The sequence below is a fragment of the Psittacula echo genome, assembly GCF_963264785.1.
Source record: "Psittacula echo genome assembly, chromosome: 12".
In the NCBI taxonomy this organism is placed as follows: Eukaryota; Metazoa; Chordata; class Aves; order Psittaciformes; family Psittacidae; genus Psittacula; species Psittacula echo.
In genome coordinates this window covers 4803545-4821858 of record NC_137747.1, presented here as the reverse complement: position 1 = coordinate 4821858, position 18314 = coordinate 4803545, and the positions used below count along the sequence as shown (strand labels likewise).

The following is an 18314-nucleotide window of genomic DNA, read 5'->3' as shown; positions in this document are numbered from 1 at the left end:
AAGTTATTGTTTTCTGCCCTTTGGCTTCCGTTTCTCACTCCCAGGCACAAAACAGTCACCAGTGGAGCACACCAGTTTCCCTTCAGCTCTTTCACCTCAGATTGTGGGGATTGACAAGAACCTGCCTGTGACACTGCACATTGTGCCTTGGCTCTAAGTGTGAAAAAAGAAAATCAGCTGTAAAGTTCCTCATCATAGGCCTGCCCCCATAATGTGGTGCTTCTAACTTCAAAAACTGTTTTTTTCCTAAAGCAACTGAGTCAGTGTCAGAAAAAGTGTTAAACTGTTATTAGCTAAACCGGAATTACAATTCAGTCACAGACAAATCCAAAGTGCATTTCAACAGAAAGGGTATGGACTCAATACTGATGAAACCAGATGATCACACACACATATGCTTAGTTAACTGATTTCACAAACTACTTAAAGTAGTGCAATTTTCTCCCATGATTCAAGCCTGAGCATACTGGAGATTTTTAAATAACTAGTGACTCATATACAGCATACAAAAAACTGACCAGAAATACAGCTTTTTCGCTTCTTCAGCTTGCAAGTTATTGAAATGCCAGAGATGGTCTTCAAACAATGTAAGATATGTCTGGAAAAATTAAGGAATAAACAGGAAAACAGCAATGCAAAGGCGTCTTCTCTCAGATTTACTTGTGCTAGTGGAATAAGCTAATGTCTTTATCACTGAATGTTGCCAACTTACCAGCCGAGAGGGACTTAATAATATAAACAACCTTTTAATTCAGTCCATGTAAAGTAAGAATGGTAGCACCTACTTAAATTGCCTGAGTTATAGTTTCCAATTCTAATTAAGATAGAAAATGCTCAAGTTGCATTTTGTGTGAATTTCTTTCATCAGCAGTGTCCCATTTAGCACACCCTTGTCTCTTCTTCTTCCTTGGCTCTTTCAGCTGTGTTAGCAGTTTGCATAGCTGAGCTGTGAACCAGATCAAGAAACTGATCCCTGTTAAAATAACCTGTCAGGAGGAAAGTTAATTTTTAACCTGGATCACTTCTCCAGTGTAATTTAACTTAACATTTAGTACTTGAACAAAGTGAAACAAACCCAAGAGGAAAGAATAAAAAAGACCAAATTTAAACTATGCAATTACTTGGCGACTAGGACAGTTACTTGGGAGGTGGAGTCCAGTTTCTGTTACAAAAAGGAACAGTGAGAATTTGTGTGATTTCTTCTATGTCAAGCAAACATTTTTATAAAGGTGTTTAACGAGCAAGAACGGTGTCACTTTGGAGAGTATCTCAGCATGTCAGATCGGCACCAGCTGGCACATATCCCTGCAATCTCCCTATTCCTACCGTGTACTGAACAAGTCAACCCAACCCAAACTTTTCAAATCGGCATCAGTTTGTGCACCCACCTTTTCTAACTGAAAAGGCACAGATCACTTGCACTCAGGAGCACCCAGCACTCAGAAGGTTAATTAGAAATTAAATGTTCCATGAACTAAATGACAGGCATTACTGTAAAATAATAAACATTTCATTGATAAACAAATTGTACTAATTAATTTGCCAAGCAACCTTACTCCACTTATTTCTTCATTTTTGAACGTGTGATTTTGCTTTCTTAGCATTATTCCAACATTGTGCTTCCAGCACAAGTGAAAAAATAGACACCTGAAATAACTTTTTTAATACTCATTAAAAGTTACCTGGACTTACATCAGCAGGTTATTATTAATTGCTCTGTAACATTGCCAAGCTTGACATATGCACCTATGAGTGCTCTCACAAACCATCCATTGGGGAGCAACAAGCTAACCCGAGCTTCACCTAAAGTTTAAAACCTTTGTTTCAGTATGCCATCACGTGACTAAAGGATTAGTAACTACTGTTCCCAGGAGACAGACGAAAACACACTTAAACCCTAAAGCAACTTAATTTCATACTTTATGCCTATTTCAGAAGTCCAATTTTATGTGATGGTAATGCAGTTTTTAAGCAAACTGTGATAGTGATTTAATACTGTTTAGTTTAGAAAAAATATAAAAGCAAACAAAAGTACGTTATCACTGTATATGAGGGATCTTATCTTGCTGCAGCATATGGAGCATAGACCACATCTTTCACAATGTATACATTGCCAAGTGCTGCACTGTAAGTTTGCAATAACAACTGAGAAGTCTCCTTTTTCTCAATGGAAGCAGGTGCCAACTCAGAAAACATGTAAAAGAAAAATGTTGTTTTCCTTGCTTTTCCCATGATACCCAAATGTAATTCTCCCTGAAAACAAGTAACATCAACACGCTTTACTGTAAGAACACAGCATAAACTGCTCAGTAACAAGGACTCATCAAGTGTCATCTTACACCTTATACCTGCCTTTCCATATACCTATTTTTGTTTAATTTAAAACCTTGTTTAAGATAAATGCTACCGAAGTATCCAGACTAAACCCAAAATGAAAGGGTATGTATATATGTATTTCTAAGCATCTATTACACTTGCATTAGTTTCTGTAGAAATAAGGCCTTAATGAGAGCTGAAATTCACAGCAAGGTACACAGATCAAAGTCAAGGCTTCACAGTATCTTTCCACCAATACTGCTTCCCTTTTCCCTTCTCTCACACTGTTACTTGTTTGCCCAGAAAGCCAGATGGATTAGACAACTGATATGGCCAAACCAAATCAACAAAACCCTAAAAAAATCTATTTAAGCTGCACCAGTATACCAACCTGTCCCAAAAGTGACAGTGCCAGTACAAAGGAAAAGGCTGGCAACATGGCTGACAGGGCTGGCTTCGGTCAGCACATATGGCCCTGGTGTTGCTCTCCACTGCACTGGGAGTGCAAGACAACTAAGAAAAACCTGAAGAAGTCAGTCTTCCTATGCTCCATGATTTGCGAATTCAACCTGACAAAAAGGTTAGGCAAACAAGAGCCTTCCTCAAAAGTGTGGAGATTGCAGGTTAAACGTTTTTACTGCCAGCAAAAAAATTACCCTTTCTTTTTTTGAGCTGGAGGTGAAAGGAAGAAAAGTTTTGCATTTCAAAATTAAGCACAGAATAGAAAAAAAATCTTTAGCTTAAGTACATCAACTTTACCGTACTTCGATAAAATATGTTATTTATTCAAATTCTATACCTAATTTTCTTATATTTTGAACACATGTTCTATGAAAAATGAGCTGTTATAAAGTGATAATATCTATTGCTTGTAGAACAAAACTTTTCTGTTCTGGAAACTTTCAGAACGTGAGAGGAGAAAAAACAGAAACATGTTTGTTTAAACAGCTTTTCAGCATGAGTTATCATAAACATGGTAAAAATAGCAGTTATTTTTGTTTTCCAGAAGCCAGAAACAGCAATGCATTTTTCAGTGAGAGCATCATTTTAGTCTTCCAGGAATAGTATTAGATAACAGTAAACTGCGACTTAGTCACACCTATAGTTTTTCTGTGATGTGAGTATGATTTTGATACCTCAATGCAAGATGGTCAGATATGCAAAATTCTGAATAATGTTTCCAATAATGCTTTCCAATTTCCAAATGAATAATGTTTCCAATACCTATCAATTGTTTTCTGTAAGTTAGACTCTTATTAAACAGAGCCAGCCCAAGGCTACTTCTGCTAGACTACTACAGCTAGGCTGGCTTAAAAAAGAAGGCAGCGTGAGGGAAGGTGCAAGAATTCAAAGGTGCTTAAGCTGCCATTACCCCACAGAAATGTGTAACTTTGCCTCTAGAAGGAACAAGACCAATACCAGAAAACTGACTTCCACCCAGACTCTCTCCTTTCCTCTTCCTCAAAAGCTCTGTATGTACGTACTTTAAATGGTGTTGAGGGAAGTCAATGGAGAATTCTGAGAGAAAAAGCAGCAACAGTAACTCCATTGTCCACATTATTACAGTCCAATTTGACATAACAGGCTTCAATTAATAATTTATATGGATTCCAGAACTGTGAAGTCTCCCAGTTATATTTATTACCCTGAGTGGTTGCTAATGGATTTATGATTTTTCAAATCCATTACCTTTAATACTATAGCAAGTTTAATTATCTTCAAAACACTTAACAAAATCATGGATAAATCTGTTAGAACTTATACTCAACTCTGAGGCATTTTAATCTTACGCCAGAATTCTGAAACATGATGCAGCTGCAATCAACCACTAAAGCCCTGTTTACATTCCAGAACCTTCAACTGATGCAATTAACCCAATCCAGACGCTTAATGTAATAAATAACAGAGGCTAGCCCTGGTTGTGTAAATCCTGATGAACTCCTACTACACTAGGATTTTACAGAAGTACACAAAGACACTGTTACTTGTTTCTTCATTGTAAGACTTTGGAAGATAAAGAAGCACTTCCCATCATCTTACAATATAAGAGATGTAATCTGTTTATAAACTGCAGTCTGGCTGTAGGGGGACTTGCTGCCCCAAGGCACTCCTGAAGACACCCTGTTGATTACAAGTAAAAAGGGCTCTGCACAGCAGATGAAAGCCTGAGGCTGCACTACTGTTCCCTGGAAGATTCTCAAATTACATTTCACATTGGAACAAGAATCTCATCTCTATGTGATTACATACTTGGTATCACTGCAAAGAAAGTTGATACACAATGTACTCTTATGAAACTGTTACGAAATACGTAAGGTATTCTGGAAATTCCATTTTGCATTTATGTTCATAATATCCAAACTTTTTACCACTGAGAGAAGCCCCTAAGCTAAAAGCCTTCAACACAAACCTGCAGCAATGTAAAAGCTGTAAAAGTCAATTCTCACCATTAAGCAGAAGTGTCTCAGTATATGATTTTATGACAAGCTAAGACCATCTAAGGACTAGCTGTCGCTGATGAGGGCAAGTCTGTTGCTAGAAATGACATCTGTCTATCTCCCTAGTAATCTGGTTCAGGGAGATAAGCAGTAGAAAACTACTTTTATATCCAAGTCCTGAACTGACTCAGAGGACTGGCTAAGAGCCAGCATAGATGTAAAGGCAATAAAAGGGATGTATGACTGATTATGGGAAGAAGAGAGGTCCTTCTGACCAGTCACTAAACAGGCAATGGTTACAGTACCAGCTGAAATATATGAAACCTAAATGGAAGCCCATCCACCACCACAGCTAACTACTGTCAGCAGCTAAATAAGATGAACAGAAAAAAAAACTAACATGAAAAAGTTAAAAAAAAAAATATTAAAAAATATTCCAGGTTAATGGAATTAAAAGACCAGTGGAGAGTTCACTGCTCTCCAAAGAGAACAAATGCAAGAGAAGAGAGAATTGCACCATACAATTAGGTTTGTTGTGCTGCTCTGGAACCACAACCTGGAAATACACAGAAAATTCTCCAGAAAGCCTTGCAAGCCCCATCTTGAAATGTTTAATAAACAAGGTTAAAAAGTAGGCCATAGGGCTGGAACAGAAATGTAACAAGATGTTTAGTGTATCTCATGCAAGGGACAAAATATCATCTAATCCATGGCCTTTCTCCTTTGCTAAACAGCAATCCTCTGTTGATTTAATTCTATGGTTTTGGACTTTTTTGTAGTCTCTTTAAGCTGTCATTTCCAATTTCCAGTTCTTAGATGCCTTATGCCGCCTTGTTCTGATCAAGAGGGAAGTACATTTTAAAATCTTGTCTTTAGTAAAGCTGCACATGCACAGTTTATAAGCAGATCTTATAACTGCTACAGTAATGCTACTGCTCTTCTCTTTTGCACCTCACCAGAATTTGATCCCCACAACTTTTTGCAGGCAGGAGCTTGTGTGTAATAATAGGATTAATCAGTTCATGATTCAGGCAAAAACTAATATTATAAAACTGATGAATTTTGTGCCAGAACAGCTGCTTGATCTAGCTTACTATGCAATAGCATAAGCATCAGTGGCAGCCTGAGGAGAAGGGTAGAAATATGCAGCTGAAGATGAGCATGTAGAGCTGCAGAACTCTGACCACAGCTATTGGCTCACTCTTACATATCCCACTGTAAGCATAAGCAAGAAGTCTCAGCTCAGTTTTAAGCTCTACAGCCTAACACTTGCAAACAAAGCTCTATACTTCCTGCACCCAACAGGCATATTCCTGCCCTCTCTCTTAAACCAGTTCCGGCATGCTACCAAGCCATTTCAGAACACTAAGCTAGTAGAAAACTATTCATGTTTTATGGTTCAGTTAGTTTCCTGCCAGCTTAGGTATGGAAGGAAGTGGATAAAACTGCTGCACTGAGCAGTTGGACCAGCTTAGGCTGCTTTGAAACCACCACCTTACTTTAACCAATTCAAAGGCTATGTTAACATCCTTGTTACAGATTAAACAATGCATGTTTCAGCTTAGCTTAAACTCAACTGGAATTGATTTATTGCAATTAAATTTAAACTGCTTATACCAAAACAAGAGCATTCTCGAAGAGATCTGTACCAGGCCAATTTTTTTCTACAGCAATTTACCTTCCCACAACTTTCTCCAGACCTGGCCTCACACCAGCTGTACAAATTGTAGCAGAGCAAGTTAGGTTACAAACTTGCAGCATATCAGCTTCTCCAGGCGGAGTGTGAAGTCATACAATACCACTGATTGATCTCCTGCACAAGCTTCTCAGACCATCAAAAAACCCAAACAAACCAAGAACAGCTGCATGCTTCCCTTAAGGGTCTGTCTATGTAAGTTTAACTTCCTCATCTACATCCTTTCTAAAACACACTAAGCAAGATTAATGTCACAAGTGGAAACATGGTTACCAATATCCCACCAGTTTAAGAAACTTCTGCCTTAACAGAGAGTATAACAGTTTTCAGATTCTGGTCTGTGACTTCTCTAGGGCGGAAGCACTCCACTGAGCTGAGAAACCTGCCTCAATCCACATAACAGGAGTCCAGAAAGACTCATTTTGACAAGCCTCTAACATGGCCAGCTCTTGGCAGGTGACATTTATGATACTTTGACTTTCTATACAAAACAATATATTCAACTCTTATAGTTCTACCACCAATGCATAGATCAGATTGGAAATACAACATAGCAAAATGGCTTACAGTCAGAACAGCTACCCAAGCTACCTCATTAAAAAACAAAGGAATGCAGATGATGTGTGCCACGCTTTCAAGGCAATTACATCTGCACATTCAGAGTTAACTAGACTTCCGACCCCTGCAGCAGAAATGTGAAGAGTCAGTGAGTATGTGCCAGAATTTAAAAAGGATGGCAATAACCATTGCTGCCATTTTACAGAAGGGGCTTTCAAGTAAACTGAGCTGCAAAGTCAGCTGCAAGTACAAAAGGAGATGGACGGGCAGCCAGCAGTCACTTACAACGAACTGAGGTAAACAATTATGTGCAAGTATTCTGATTGAAGGGCATTTCTGTGCCCCCAACTCCAAACAACAGTGGGAATATTTACACTGATGTGGATTGTTACATGTTTGGCTTTCTTAATATTAAGAGATAACATCTTTTGACTGTAGTAACTCACTCACAGGGAAAACTCCAGAAATGAGGACAGAAATCATCAGTCATCTGCAATTCCACCACCAACTTTAATTCATGTCAGGAATGGATATGTAAATATCCATGAAATACACACTACTCAGAGGACCAGTTTTTGTGGAAACAGAGATGGTACCTTCCTTCTTTATTCAAGAAAATTAGGATTCATTACTGTAGGCGCTACTACCTTACTACTACTACCACTAGTATTTTCTCCTACACTGCAAAGGAAGTGGCGAGGAAGCCACGATAACTGAGATGATACAAGACACTGATGCTTTTTCATAATTTAACCTGTTATTCATAAACCAGAAATAATAATGGAGTGTGCATAGACAGGAGGTTTGAAATACAATGAAAACCAAGTAATATATACAATACGTACAACAGTATGTTATAAAAGTACAACAAGTCTTGAGTCTTCACTCAAGAGCAGCTTCATGGTAGATCAGTTTCCCTATCCTGGTTTACAAATATTTGTATATTGTAGAGCACAGATGGAATATTCCTTCTTACTCACCTTTGGATCGAGTGGAGATATCCATCCCCTCCACCACCTCCTGCTCTGCCTTTATTTCCTCTTCAGCCAAGCTGCAGGATTCAAAAAGGTGAATTAGAATAGTTATAGACTGCATTATTCCCATGTCTAACTTCAGGTATAGACACTGTCGAACACAACTATATCACAAATTTCTAAAGAAATGCTGTTTGCAAGAGTATGCATTGACCAAAACATGTAGAGAAACAATCCAGGTGCACATTGTATGCTGCATGGTATCAATTACAAAGGTAACATTTTCATAGTAATGACAGTCTAGTAACAGGTAGTGAAGATTATGTCACTGGATGTATAAATTACATGTGTCAAATAGGAATTCTGTTCCTTGTAGCTCCTAATCTAAGGCCTCTATATACTGTGTGGACAGATGCCTGCTAACATCTAAACCCTCACCAGCATCAGTGAACAGATTAGCTGAACTAACAGATTTAGTGACACAAAACAACTAGCAAAATTAGAAAGTAAAATGCAATTTTAAAAACTATTACATAATTTCAAGGAACCCAAGCCATTTTCCGATTCTGTGATTTTGAAACTAGACTATGTAACAGAAAACTGAATATCTATAATTTATTAGCAATATAATTCCACCAGTCATTAACTATAATAAAGAGTAAACAGAACAGAGTTATTACTATTATTCAACCATTCAATCTTACATAGAGTGTTGTAATTTACTCCAGGCAGGATTAAATGATTTTGCAGATGACAAACTATACCTGACTTTCTTACAGTGATGCCATTCAAGAAAATAACTCAATGAATTTGCCTAGTTAAGTGAGTTTCAGGAAGGAAGGTGGAAAGGAGAAGAAAAGAGAACTAGACTGACTATGGAGTTACACACCAGTTTTGGAGACCTGACTATTACAGATGAAAGATAAAAGAAAACATTTCATGTTGAAGCAAGCCCAAATTCAAAATTACAAACAAATGAGGTTATAGTGCCTAAAGCAGGTATGACCATTGTCCATTAATACCACCAGACACAACAGCCGCATGGGATGTAGATCTTTTCCTCTGTAATAACAATTTACTGTCTAGTCTGTTAATGTAAGTTGCTGCTGATACCAAGTTACATTGATATGTAACTTGTAAGATATGGCAGACTGTGAATTACCACTGGTGTGGAGTGGACTGAGATTCTGTTCAGCCATCCCAGCCCTGGGGACAGCTATTTGTACCACAGAGGCTAAAAGGCCAGTTAGAGACCTTTGCTTTAGCCACTGTGGCTAAATCTGCTCAAGACACCTAATCAGACCTCAGACACAACACTGAGGACTTGGCTATGCTTATATCAGAGAAACCCTTCAGCCTGATAAACAGTTTATGTTAGGAGTTTTGTTACTGGTATAAGTGAAAACAGCTTCCTAAATAAAGTAAAACCTTCCAGCAGAAGGACTTCTGAGTCTCATATTTGCCAAAACTACTTTTAATCAACTATCAGCTACTGGAGGGTTGGGTTGCAATTATTTTCACACTTCTAAACAGGACAGTTATGTCAGCAAAAATTTTAAATACAGATTAACTGAGCTCAATGTATGGAAGACCCAAAGCTGAGAAGATCCATGAACTCCAGAAATTATTATTCTTTGCTTGTCATTTGTATATGGCAATAATTTATAAATTAAGCACTTTAAAGTCATAAAACAGTGAAGAGAAGCTCTATTCTACCAGCAGCCAAACTCCCAGCTCCTGGACCGTGCTGCTACTTTCAGCAGCAAGGAAAGGCATTCATGTGACCAGAATTCTGGTAAATGTGTAGCACAGTTGACTGTAGCACAATGCTTCTCAGATCTATTTTGCATGGGCAGATTAAATGCATAACATAGTTGACCATACTACAATGCTCACCAATTTACTACGCATGGACAGATCAATTATACTGCACATTTGTTACACCCTTTCTCATAGGGCCTCCAGCAAAGAGGAGCTGGCAGTGCCCTCCAGACACCAAAACATCTCATGCACCACTTGCCTCTGCCCATTCTCTTTCCTTAAGCAATGGGAAGGGTTAGGCTCACAGGATGGGTTCATTGTTCTCTTCCAATATTGCATTATTTTTTTCACCCCCTCTCCCCTTATAAAATCCTATTTTAATATCACCAAACTGTAACAAAAAAAAAGCACATTTTTTAAAACATCATGTATATATGATTAATGCACAGAGGTAAACACGTAATAATTCCCACTAATTCCGTCAAGAGTGAAGTAGTTTGGCAGTACACATTACCTGCATTTAAAAGAGAGATCCAGTGTCAGCCACAGACTATGACATACAAGTCTTTATGAGACTCAGGCTAAAGTCTTAAGATCATTTTACAAAGGTTGTGACTAAAAGGAATGGTTTCCCCAATCCCTAACTTCATGTTCCAGAAATCGTGTTCATTTTAAGCGAATCAGTTCTGTGATACAGCTCCCTGTGCAGCTGGATGTGCAGAAAAGAGGAAATGGGAATATACCACATGTGGGGAAGGGATAAAAGGGGTAATATCCTTTCATCAGCAGCTCACATTTAAGTTACATTAAAGCAATTGTAACATTCCAGACTCATCCAAAGCAACCAGGTACATTTTGTTCAAATCACAACCTCAGGGGAACATGACACAGCAAGAAAGATACACTAGAAGCTACAAGTCAGTATTAAAAGACAGTGTTGTGCATGAATCCTGGCTGAGAAGTGGGTGTGACAACTCAATACAGCAACACCATAGCAGGAACTGCTCCTACATCCTGATCAAAGTAGCAGGGGAAGTTGCAGAGCTGACCAAAGATGCTCTGCACTCATGGGCCCAAACCTATTCATTTGGTGTTAAAGGTCAGGACTCCTACATATTGGTTACAGTAGATGAGGTTTCTTCAGCTCTAAATCTGTCTTTTCCCATCTAATGAGCTTAATTTAGGAAATTCAGCCAGTTTCCTCCATCATCTCTTTGAGTGTTCTTTCAGTGGATCTATAGAGACAAGAAAAACATTCTTCATATGCAGTTCCAAGATGAACAAAGTGCCTTGACTTGACACATCTCTCATAGATCACATAAGAGATACCTGGAGACAACTTCAACAAATATTTGAAGTATAAATGATCAGGCAAAAAAATTGCATTCACTTGCTTTCATTTTTCTAAGTAATAGAGGTGCACATATCCTATACACACACATGCACGCTACACGTCACCCACAGCTAAAATAAAAATTCAGCAATTATCTGCTATACTATGAAAACTGAGCTTTAGGGAACCAGATTGCATGTCCATATTCTCTGTTATAATTAATCTTGTTCAACCTTTTCAGGACACAAGCATTCAAGTATGCAAGAAAATCACTGATATTGTTCTTGATATTTGAAAAAAATCTAAATGGTTGGGGGGGGGGGGAAGGGAACAGTTAAATAAGTGTATCAGACAGAGCTATAAAAAAATACTTGAAATTCACAGCTCTCCAGAAGCATCTCCCATTGTTTTGTTTGCTAAAACGTATTATGACTTGCACAACTCGGCATTGTTTGAATGGTGGTAGTGATGATTGTAGTGGTAATCTTTAAGACTTAAGTTTTTAAATACATGCTAGCAATTCACAGCAAGTTTACAGTAACTTTTCTGAAGCTGACATCTTTTCACCTTTGCATCTTTCATCAATATAAGCAATATTCTTTATAAAACACAGACTTCCAAATGCAGAAACTTCATTACCAAAAGATTTCCAATTAAATAATTAAAGAAAAACAGGTCTCTAATTACAGGTACCCTACTATTACCCACAACAAAATAAAGAGAAAATTAAAACCAGCAGCCAAATAACTATAAACAAGCATCTAGTTCTATGGAAACAGTAAATGTGATCGAGTAGACTGTTCTAGAGAGTTTCGTTTAGAGAATTCATTTCTGCAGGGCTTAGAGCTGTTATTTCAGACAGCATACACTACTATCATGCATGTGTACTATGAATGTGATGCTCTGGGGCTGCAGATCAGAAATGATACTGGTATATACTCAATTAAGTACCTAGATGAATACAATACCTTAAGTCACTCTGAAAGCTACTCCTATTTCTTCATTAAGGTGAATGAACACAGAGGAATATATTTTAAGAACACAACTGAAATCTAAGCTTTGCCAGGTTCACTGTCAATTGACCAGAACACCAATTCATCATCTCAAACTTCCCTGCTCATATTGACAAAACTTATAAGCTGATTTGTTTCATACAAACTAGTTTAACATGTCTGAATGAAGGGAGAAGAGGTGGAGGTTATCCCTTTGGGGATACTTGGGGACAGAAGGGGAACAAAAAAAAAGGATTGCAAACATACAAAATTTATTGATTTAGGTAAAAATGCAAAAAGAACTCAGCTGCCTAACTTTTAAATATGTTCTCTATTAGACTGAGGAGAGGGTCAGGTTTTTTTAAATTCAGTTTTTCAAATATCAAATCAGTAAATAAATACTGACTTTTCTGTTTAGGAAAATCATCCCTGTTCCAGTTCTAGTACTTCCCTGAAAAAAACTACATATACAAAACTATATAAAGCTGTTCTAACCTATATTAACTACAAAGAGCAATTAAAAGTTGCAGATGAACTACTGCACCTTGACATTTAACCAAGGAAAAACTGACAGATATGGAAAACCACTCGAAACAGCTAATGCCCACACACACAATCTAGATCTACATTAGGGAATAAACATTAGTTTAAAATAAAAACTTATATATATTTATGGATTTCATTTTTCCTTTTAATTAATAGAAATACAAAAAAAACCCCACTGATTTAAGACTACAAGCACTAAAACTGAATTTCATCCTTAATTCCTACCTCTCCTATATCACATTTGTGAGTAGCAATTCTAAATAATGATTTAAAAAAAGTGCATTCAATAAAAATTAAAAAAAAAAAAGAAAAATATTTGCATGCCATTGCTGAATAAATAGCAGCTTTGTATAAGCACTCACCTATAACAGTCTCTTACTCATCGGTAGCTATGCTATTTATGCAGGATTCCTAAAATGGCGTCTGACAGCACTGCACTGCCTCATTCCTGTACTGTAGCTAAAATGGTAGCAGTTTATTCAATATCAGTTATCTCTTGTTTAAACAGCAGTGCTATATTTGAAGCAAGCATCCAAACATCAGAAATGGTAAAGTGTGACAAAAGGACACCTGACATCCAAATGTTTAACTAAAAAGGCACAAGATAGGGAGTTTTGTGAAGTCACAGGTTACTAAGGAAATCACTTAATTTTAGATTCATTCTCCAGTTTGAGCACCTCATATTTTATATTTCCTTTTGCAGAATTCCCTGCAAAAGGCTCAATTTATATTAAGCAAATTAACATTGCTTAATACAAATGCTTGTTCAGATATCTACATACTGTATTGTTTAAGCTAGTTACCTCTGATAACAAGCAAAGTAAATACGTATTTTTTTAATGCAAAGAGCATTTAGGTTCTTTTTAAAACCGTATTCTTATTCAGTGTGCATCCAAAATAGCTCCACAAAACAGAAAATCAAGGGAGGGAGTGAGGGAGATCCTTGGTGTCATATAGTCTTCCCTAAGAGTATAAACTACAGAGCTGAGGCCCAAGCAAGGCATCCAGAATAGCTATAAGTTTCAGATTATAAAAACATAATTCGAGAACAATCATGTTTGAAAGTAAAGGTTTATAGTGGCTGAATTAAGAATGTTCACATCCTGTTACAGAATGGTTTCAATCTCACAGTATGAAACACATGCTATGACAACTGGCAATAAAGGGTTAACATAAGAATGACAGACAACTTCTACCAAATAAATAAAACTAAAACTCAGTTCCAATGTAGCTGTTTCTAAATTGAACTTTAACCCATGAATACAAGATGTGTATTAATAAATGTATTTAAAATAATTTCTAAATACAATTTAAAGGGCCAAACTGATGGCCTACTACAACAGTCCTCAGTTTCTGGTTTGCAGACCCCTCAAAGACAGTGTACTAAGGGGTTTGCAAACAATATCTAAGTAAATCAAACCAAGTCGATCAGTCTTAAATTCACTGTAATGGGATTCATGTGCCCATGGGAAAAATATTAGGGATATACAAAAAATAAAATTTGAAAATTGCTGTCTGTCCCATTCTACATGGACAAAGGTTACGTTCAACGTTCAACTTCCAAGATATTTAGGAGATTCAAATTAATACCCTGAATCCCACACAGAGGAGAAAAGAGCTTTTACTGAGATTTATCACCCTTTAACCGAGTATGTTGGAGTGGCACCATTACTATGGAAAACTGACCATGACCTGTCACTTCTCAGCTACTGAATCCACATGTCCAGTACACTTGAAAACAAAGCAAAAAGGAAAAAAAAGACAAATGAAAAAGATAAAACAACAGCCAAGCAAAAGTGATATCACAAAATGGAGGACAGCTCAGGAAAACAAGCCAATCAAAGTTTGAGGACACTGATACAAAGGGCTAAGTCTGCAATGTAATCTACTTTATTCATGATTTTTGAGATGAAGTTTCTTTTATTACATGCTTCCTTAGTAGCTATGTAGGTTTTCTGCAACATCTCAATACTCCTGCCTGATGCAAGGGGGGGGAAATATCACATTTGGAGTGGTTTATGCTCTGCATTTTTTTCATTCTCAGTATGTTAAGTAGTGTTATTTGTTTAAAGAAATCACTCAGTTTTTCCCTAGCACTATTTAGCTTCCAACTAAAACAGTTTGCCTGCAAAGAATGAAAGAGGCATGTAGCTTTTAAAAAGCTACTGTTTTCATCATAATTTATAATCCAGAGCACTCCTTTGTTTTCCCCCCACTGCATTCTTTGTCCAGTTAATTACAAAAGTAACTGGATGTTGGCACTAAATAATAATGGCTAATCATATGCATCCTGGGCAATTCAAATTACTCTTTAGCAGCCAGAAAACTTAAAGTGCAATTATATGATTAACTACTAGTTACATTAGAATAATGGCCATTTGCTACAAGCTGAATAAACCTCAGCTACATTGCTTCATAGATGTCCTGACTAACTGTGATATTAACAAGATCCAGTCCTATAACATCTTGGGCAGAAAGAATACGTGCTTTTTCCCCACATCTATCACTTAAACAAAACCCCACATTCCATCTGTCCTGAACAGTAGAAAAAAAACAGCACAGAGTGCTTCTTATTATGCAATCTATGAAAGTGAGTGATAACATCATACCTTGACAAAGCACCAAAAATATATGAAATTCTTCAGCTTGGCTGAATTTGCTTTACTTAGATGGAACAAAGATGGTAGAAATTTCCAGAAGGCCTTTCTCAGTCTTGCCACTGCAATTGTCAATCTTTAACCTACCCTCTGCTCTTATTGGCTCCAGTACTCCATGGAGCAGCGCGATTGGGCTGATCTGTAAAACAACACTGCTGTCTCTACCTTGCCTCAGACATCTTGCTGCAATGCAGACATTTATTTTTTGTGAACTATAAAAGAATTATATTTGAGTGATTAAAAATAGTGAACTTTAACAGACTCATGATGCTATGTTTCATTACATGCACAAGGGCAGCTTATACAAATATGCTTCACTGTCAGCAGTGTGTCTGGAGGTGCAGATTTGAAACAGATCCTAGTTTAACAAAACCTGTGGGAGCCATTTTAATACAAGCTTTCTGATTGCAGATCACTTACTCCTGCTTCCTCATATTAAACAAATATTATGTTGTGCACTATTTAAGACTGAAAGTAAACTGCTAATGTGTATAAACTGACAATAGGAAAATTATGTCCAAATGTAATTTCTGTTTTAGCAGCTGAAGAACAAAAAACCAGAATAACTTCTTAGCTGTATTAGCAATTCTTTGTATACTGAAAAAAATGCATTAAAATTGCATTTAAAAATGCTATCACATGAAACTCAATCATAAACCCAAAAGTGCTTCAGGTTGCAAAGTGAACTAGACATTCTTATAATCTAATGGGGGGGGGGGGGGGGAGGAAAGGGGGGGGTAAGGGAGGGAGCTGTTAAGCAAAGCAAAGTGAGATATTCAAAGATACTCATATTGGCAAACAAGTAACTAGAGGTAAATTGCTACCTTACAGAATGTTGTCAAATACATGGCAACCCTCTATAAAAGTTAGCATGTAACTGTATCTCCTTGCAGTCATTTGCAAAGCTAGCTTAGCTCCAAGTTCTTTCCTGAAATTGTGAATGTGTGGACTGCTAAAACAAGTGCAAAAATGGCATTAAAAACATGAAAGAGCATCCCTCCTCTGCTTTTGTAACAATACTGGTGATCACTGAAAAACAGCTTGTTAAAACAAGCATGCAAGTGCTACAAATAAAATCTTAATAAAGGGCATAAACTGTCCTAAACTAGGTATAAATCAAGCAAGTTTGTCTGAGATTATACTTTGTATAGTATCAGAAGCATATGCTCATTAAGCATTATCTACTTTACTTCATAAGGTCACTTCATTGCTGAGTACTAGCACTTTCATCACACCTCAAAAGCCTAAGGAACAACGAAAATGCGCTTTGCCCTGCAAACATGGTAATTAATGATCTATGAACAAACAGCAAGTAGAGTATTTTTCACTGGCCTGAGATAAACAGGAAGTATAAGCTTCAAAATTTACAGGCAAATTATCAAAAATACAGTGCATTCAAACTGGAACAGTTTACATGTCCAAGTCTCTTAAAATGGACGCTAAGCAAATCTGGTATTTTGCATGACTAACATTACTTCATCTACTGGTCTAACTGACCCAGGAAAAACAAAATGTTTGGAAAACTATTAAAAATGGTCAGAAAGTAGCATGCTGCTTACTTACCAACTGTTCAAGCACCCATCTCAATTTTCCAGTTAAGAAGATACAACAGGCTGGCAGATTTGGGAATTGATCAAAAAGGATTTTCTTGAAATAATTACGTAGCATTAAACCAAAAGTTAAAAAAAAAAAAAAAAAAAGGGAAAAAAAACCAAGAACGAACAACATGTACTACTGTCATGAACCACACATGATTTTATATCCTCTGGACTCCACAACACAGAACTGTGGCTGACACAGTGTAAAACAAAAAGGCACAGATAAAAGGTACATTAGTTTATTTGAACTATGTAAAAGAAGAAAGCTAACAGTTCAAAAACATTTTTCATAAAGAATCAGATTTGTAAACAGATACACTGCTGCATTTTATTGAGCAGCAACCCATTTCCAAAACCTGCAGCATAAAAACTCCCTTTTAAAGGAACAAAATATTAACCATACATTGTCCCTCAGAAAGAGAAACACGTTGTATTAATTACTCCTGCAAGAAAAAAGGTTCAATAATCATTTTAAATTAAGATAAGCTGCATAAAAAACATGATGCAACAGCACACCACCACCTAGGCCCAATATCTACAATCTGCCATTAGCACTTTTTGCTGATGTCTAGGTTTTTAAAAATCCCATATTTTTTCAGAGATAACTTATCTTAGCTATTCCATTCACTGTTTAGAAAGGTAAACTTGCCTGTTCTTCTGTCTGCCATTATCCCTGCTTGACTCCCTGTAGGGCAGTTAAATGCATCTGCTCCCTAGCTTCCATTTTCTCTTCAGCAGGCATGTGACACAACAGACAATAGTGCTGGCAAACTGCTCAGAGAGAGAAAGCTTCTTTGGAATACCAGGATCTTGATAAACTCTAAAAACACCATCCTCCTGTGAAGAAGTAGGTATGCCAAGGTTTTGCCAGTCTGCAAAATAAAGCTGTGGCTAATGGCTACTAACCATGTGACCCAAGAAAGCAAATTTAAACAGTTCCAACTTAATAAAGTGCTGTGGTGTGAGTTTTGCACAACAAATCACAGAGAATCACACTCTCAACCCACAACTCATAGGTCTTAGAGAAAAAAAAATGTAAAAAGTAAGGCTTACCTCTGTGGATGCATTGTTAACACAGTGTTATGTCAATACTTATAAAACATGGAGGACAGGCTCTCAGTACTCAGGCAGAAAGGGCTTGGCACTTAAGCTTGATGATCTGTCTTCCTAATAAAAGCTAATCCCGGATTGGCTGCTTTGGTAAATCTGAATGTAAAGCTTCAGGGGATTGGCTGAAACACTTCCTGAGCGATTATCTTTGTGCAGCTCTGGCAAGCAGGAGCCATCCTGTGCATAGAGAAGACAGGCTAAGCTAGGCCCGTTTCAGCAAAAGAAACTTGAAAAGAAACCCCAAATGTGCCCTCCCCGGACAAAATACACAGATTTTCAAGCACAGGGAAGCGATCACGAACAGCCTGCCTGAGCAAACGTGTCTCAACGTGCCA

The 18314-nt window shown here is 37.3% G+C and overlaps 1 protein-coding gene across 12 annotated transcripts in view; it reads right to left on the bottom strand.

Moving 5' to 3' along the window:
- The window catches only part of ZMYND8 (zinc finger MYND-type containing 8), a 50921-nt gene extending 32931 nt beyond the window's left edge, over positions 1–17990 (bottom strand). For 9 of the 12 annotated variants that reach the window (XR_013957864.1, XM_080627818.1, XM_080627827.1 and 6 more), the window contains exons 1-2: positions 17923–17990; positions 7989–8059 (exon numbers count right to left, since the gene is read on the bottom strand). Coding sequence is in view for 10 of the 12 variants with exons in the window: in XM_080627818.1 (XP_080483944.1) it covers positions 7989–8059; positions 17923–17936 (85 nt within the window). In the remaining 2 variants the exon portion in view is untranslated. Of the gene's footprint in view, positions 1–518; positions 540–4726; positions 4790–7988; positions 8060–16834; positions 17742–17922 lie in introns of those variants that run through there. The other 3 variants (XM_080627824.1, XM_080627823.1, XM_080627821.1) reach the window with 3 other exon arrangements.
- Positions 17991–18314: the final 324 nt, after the last annotated feature.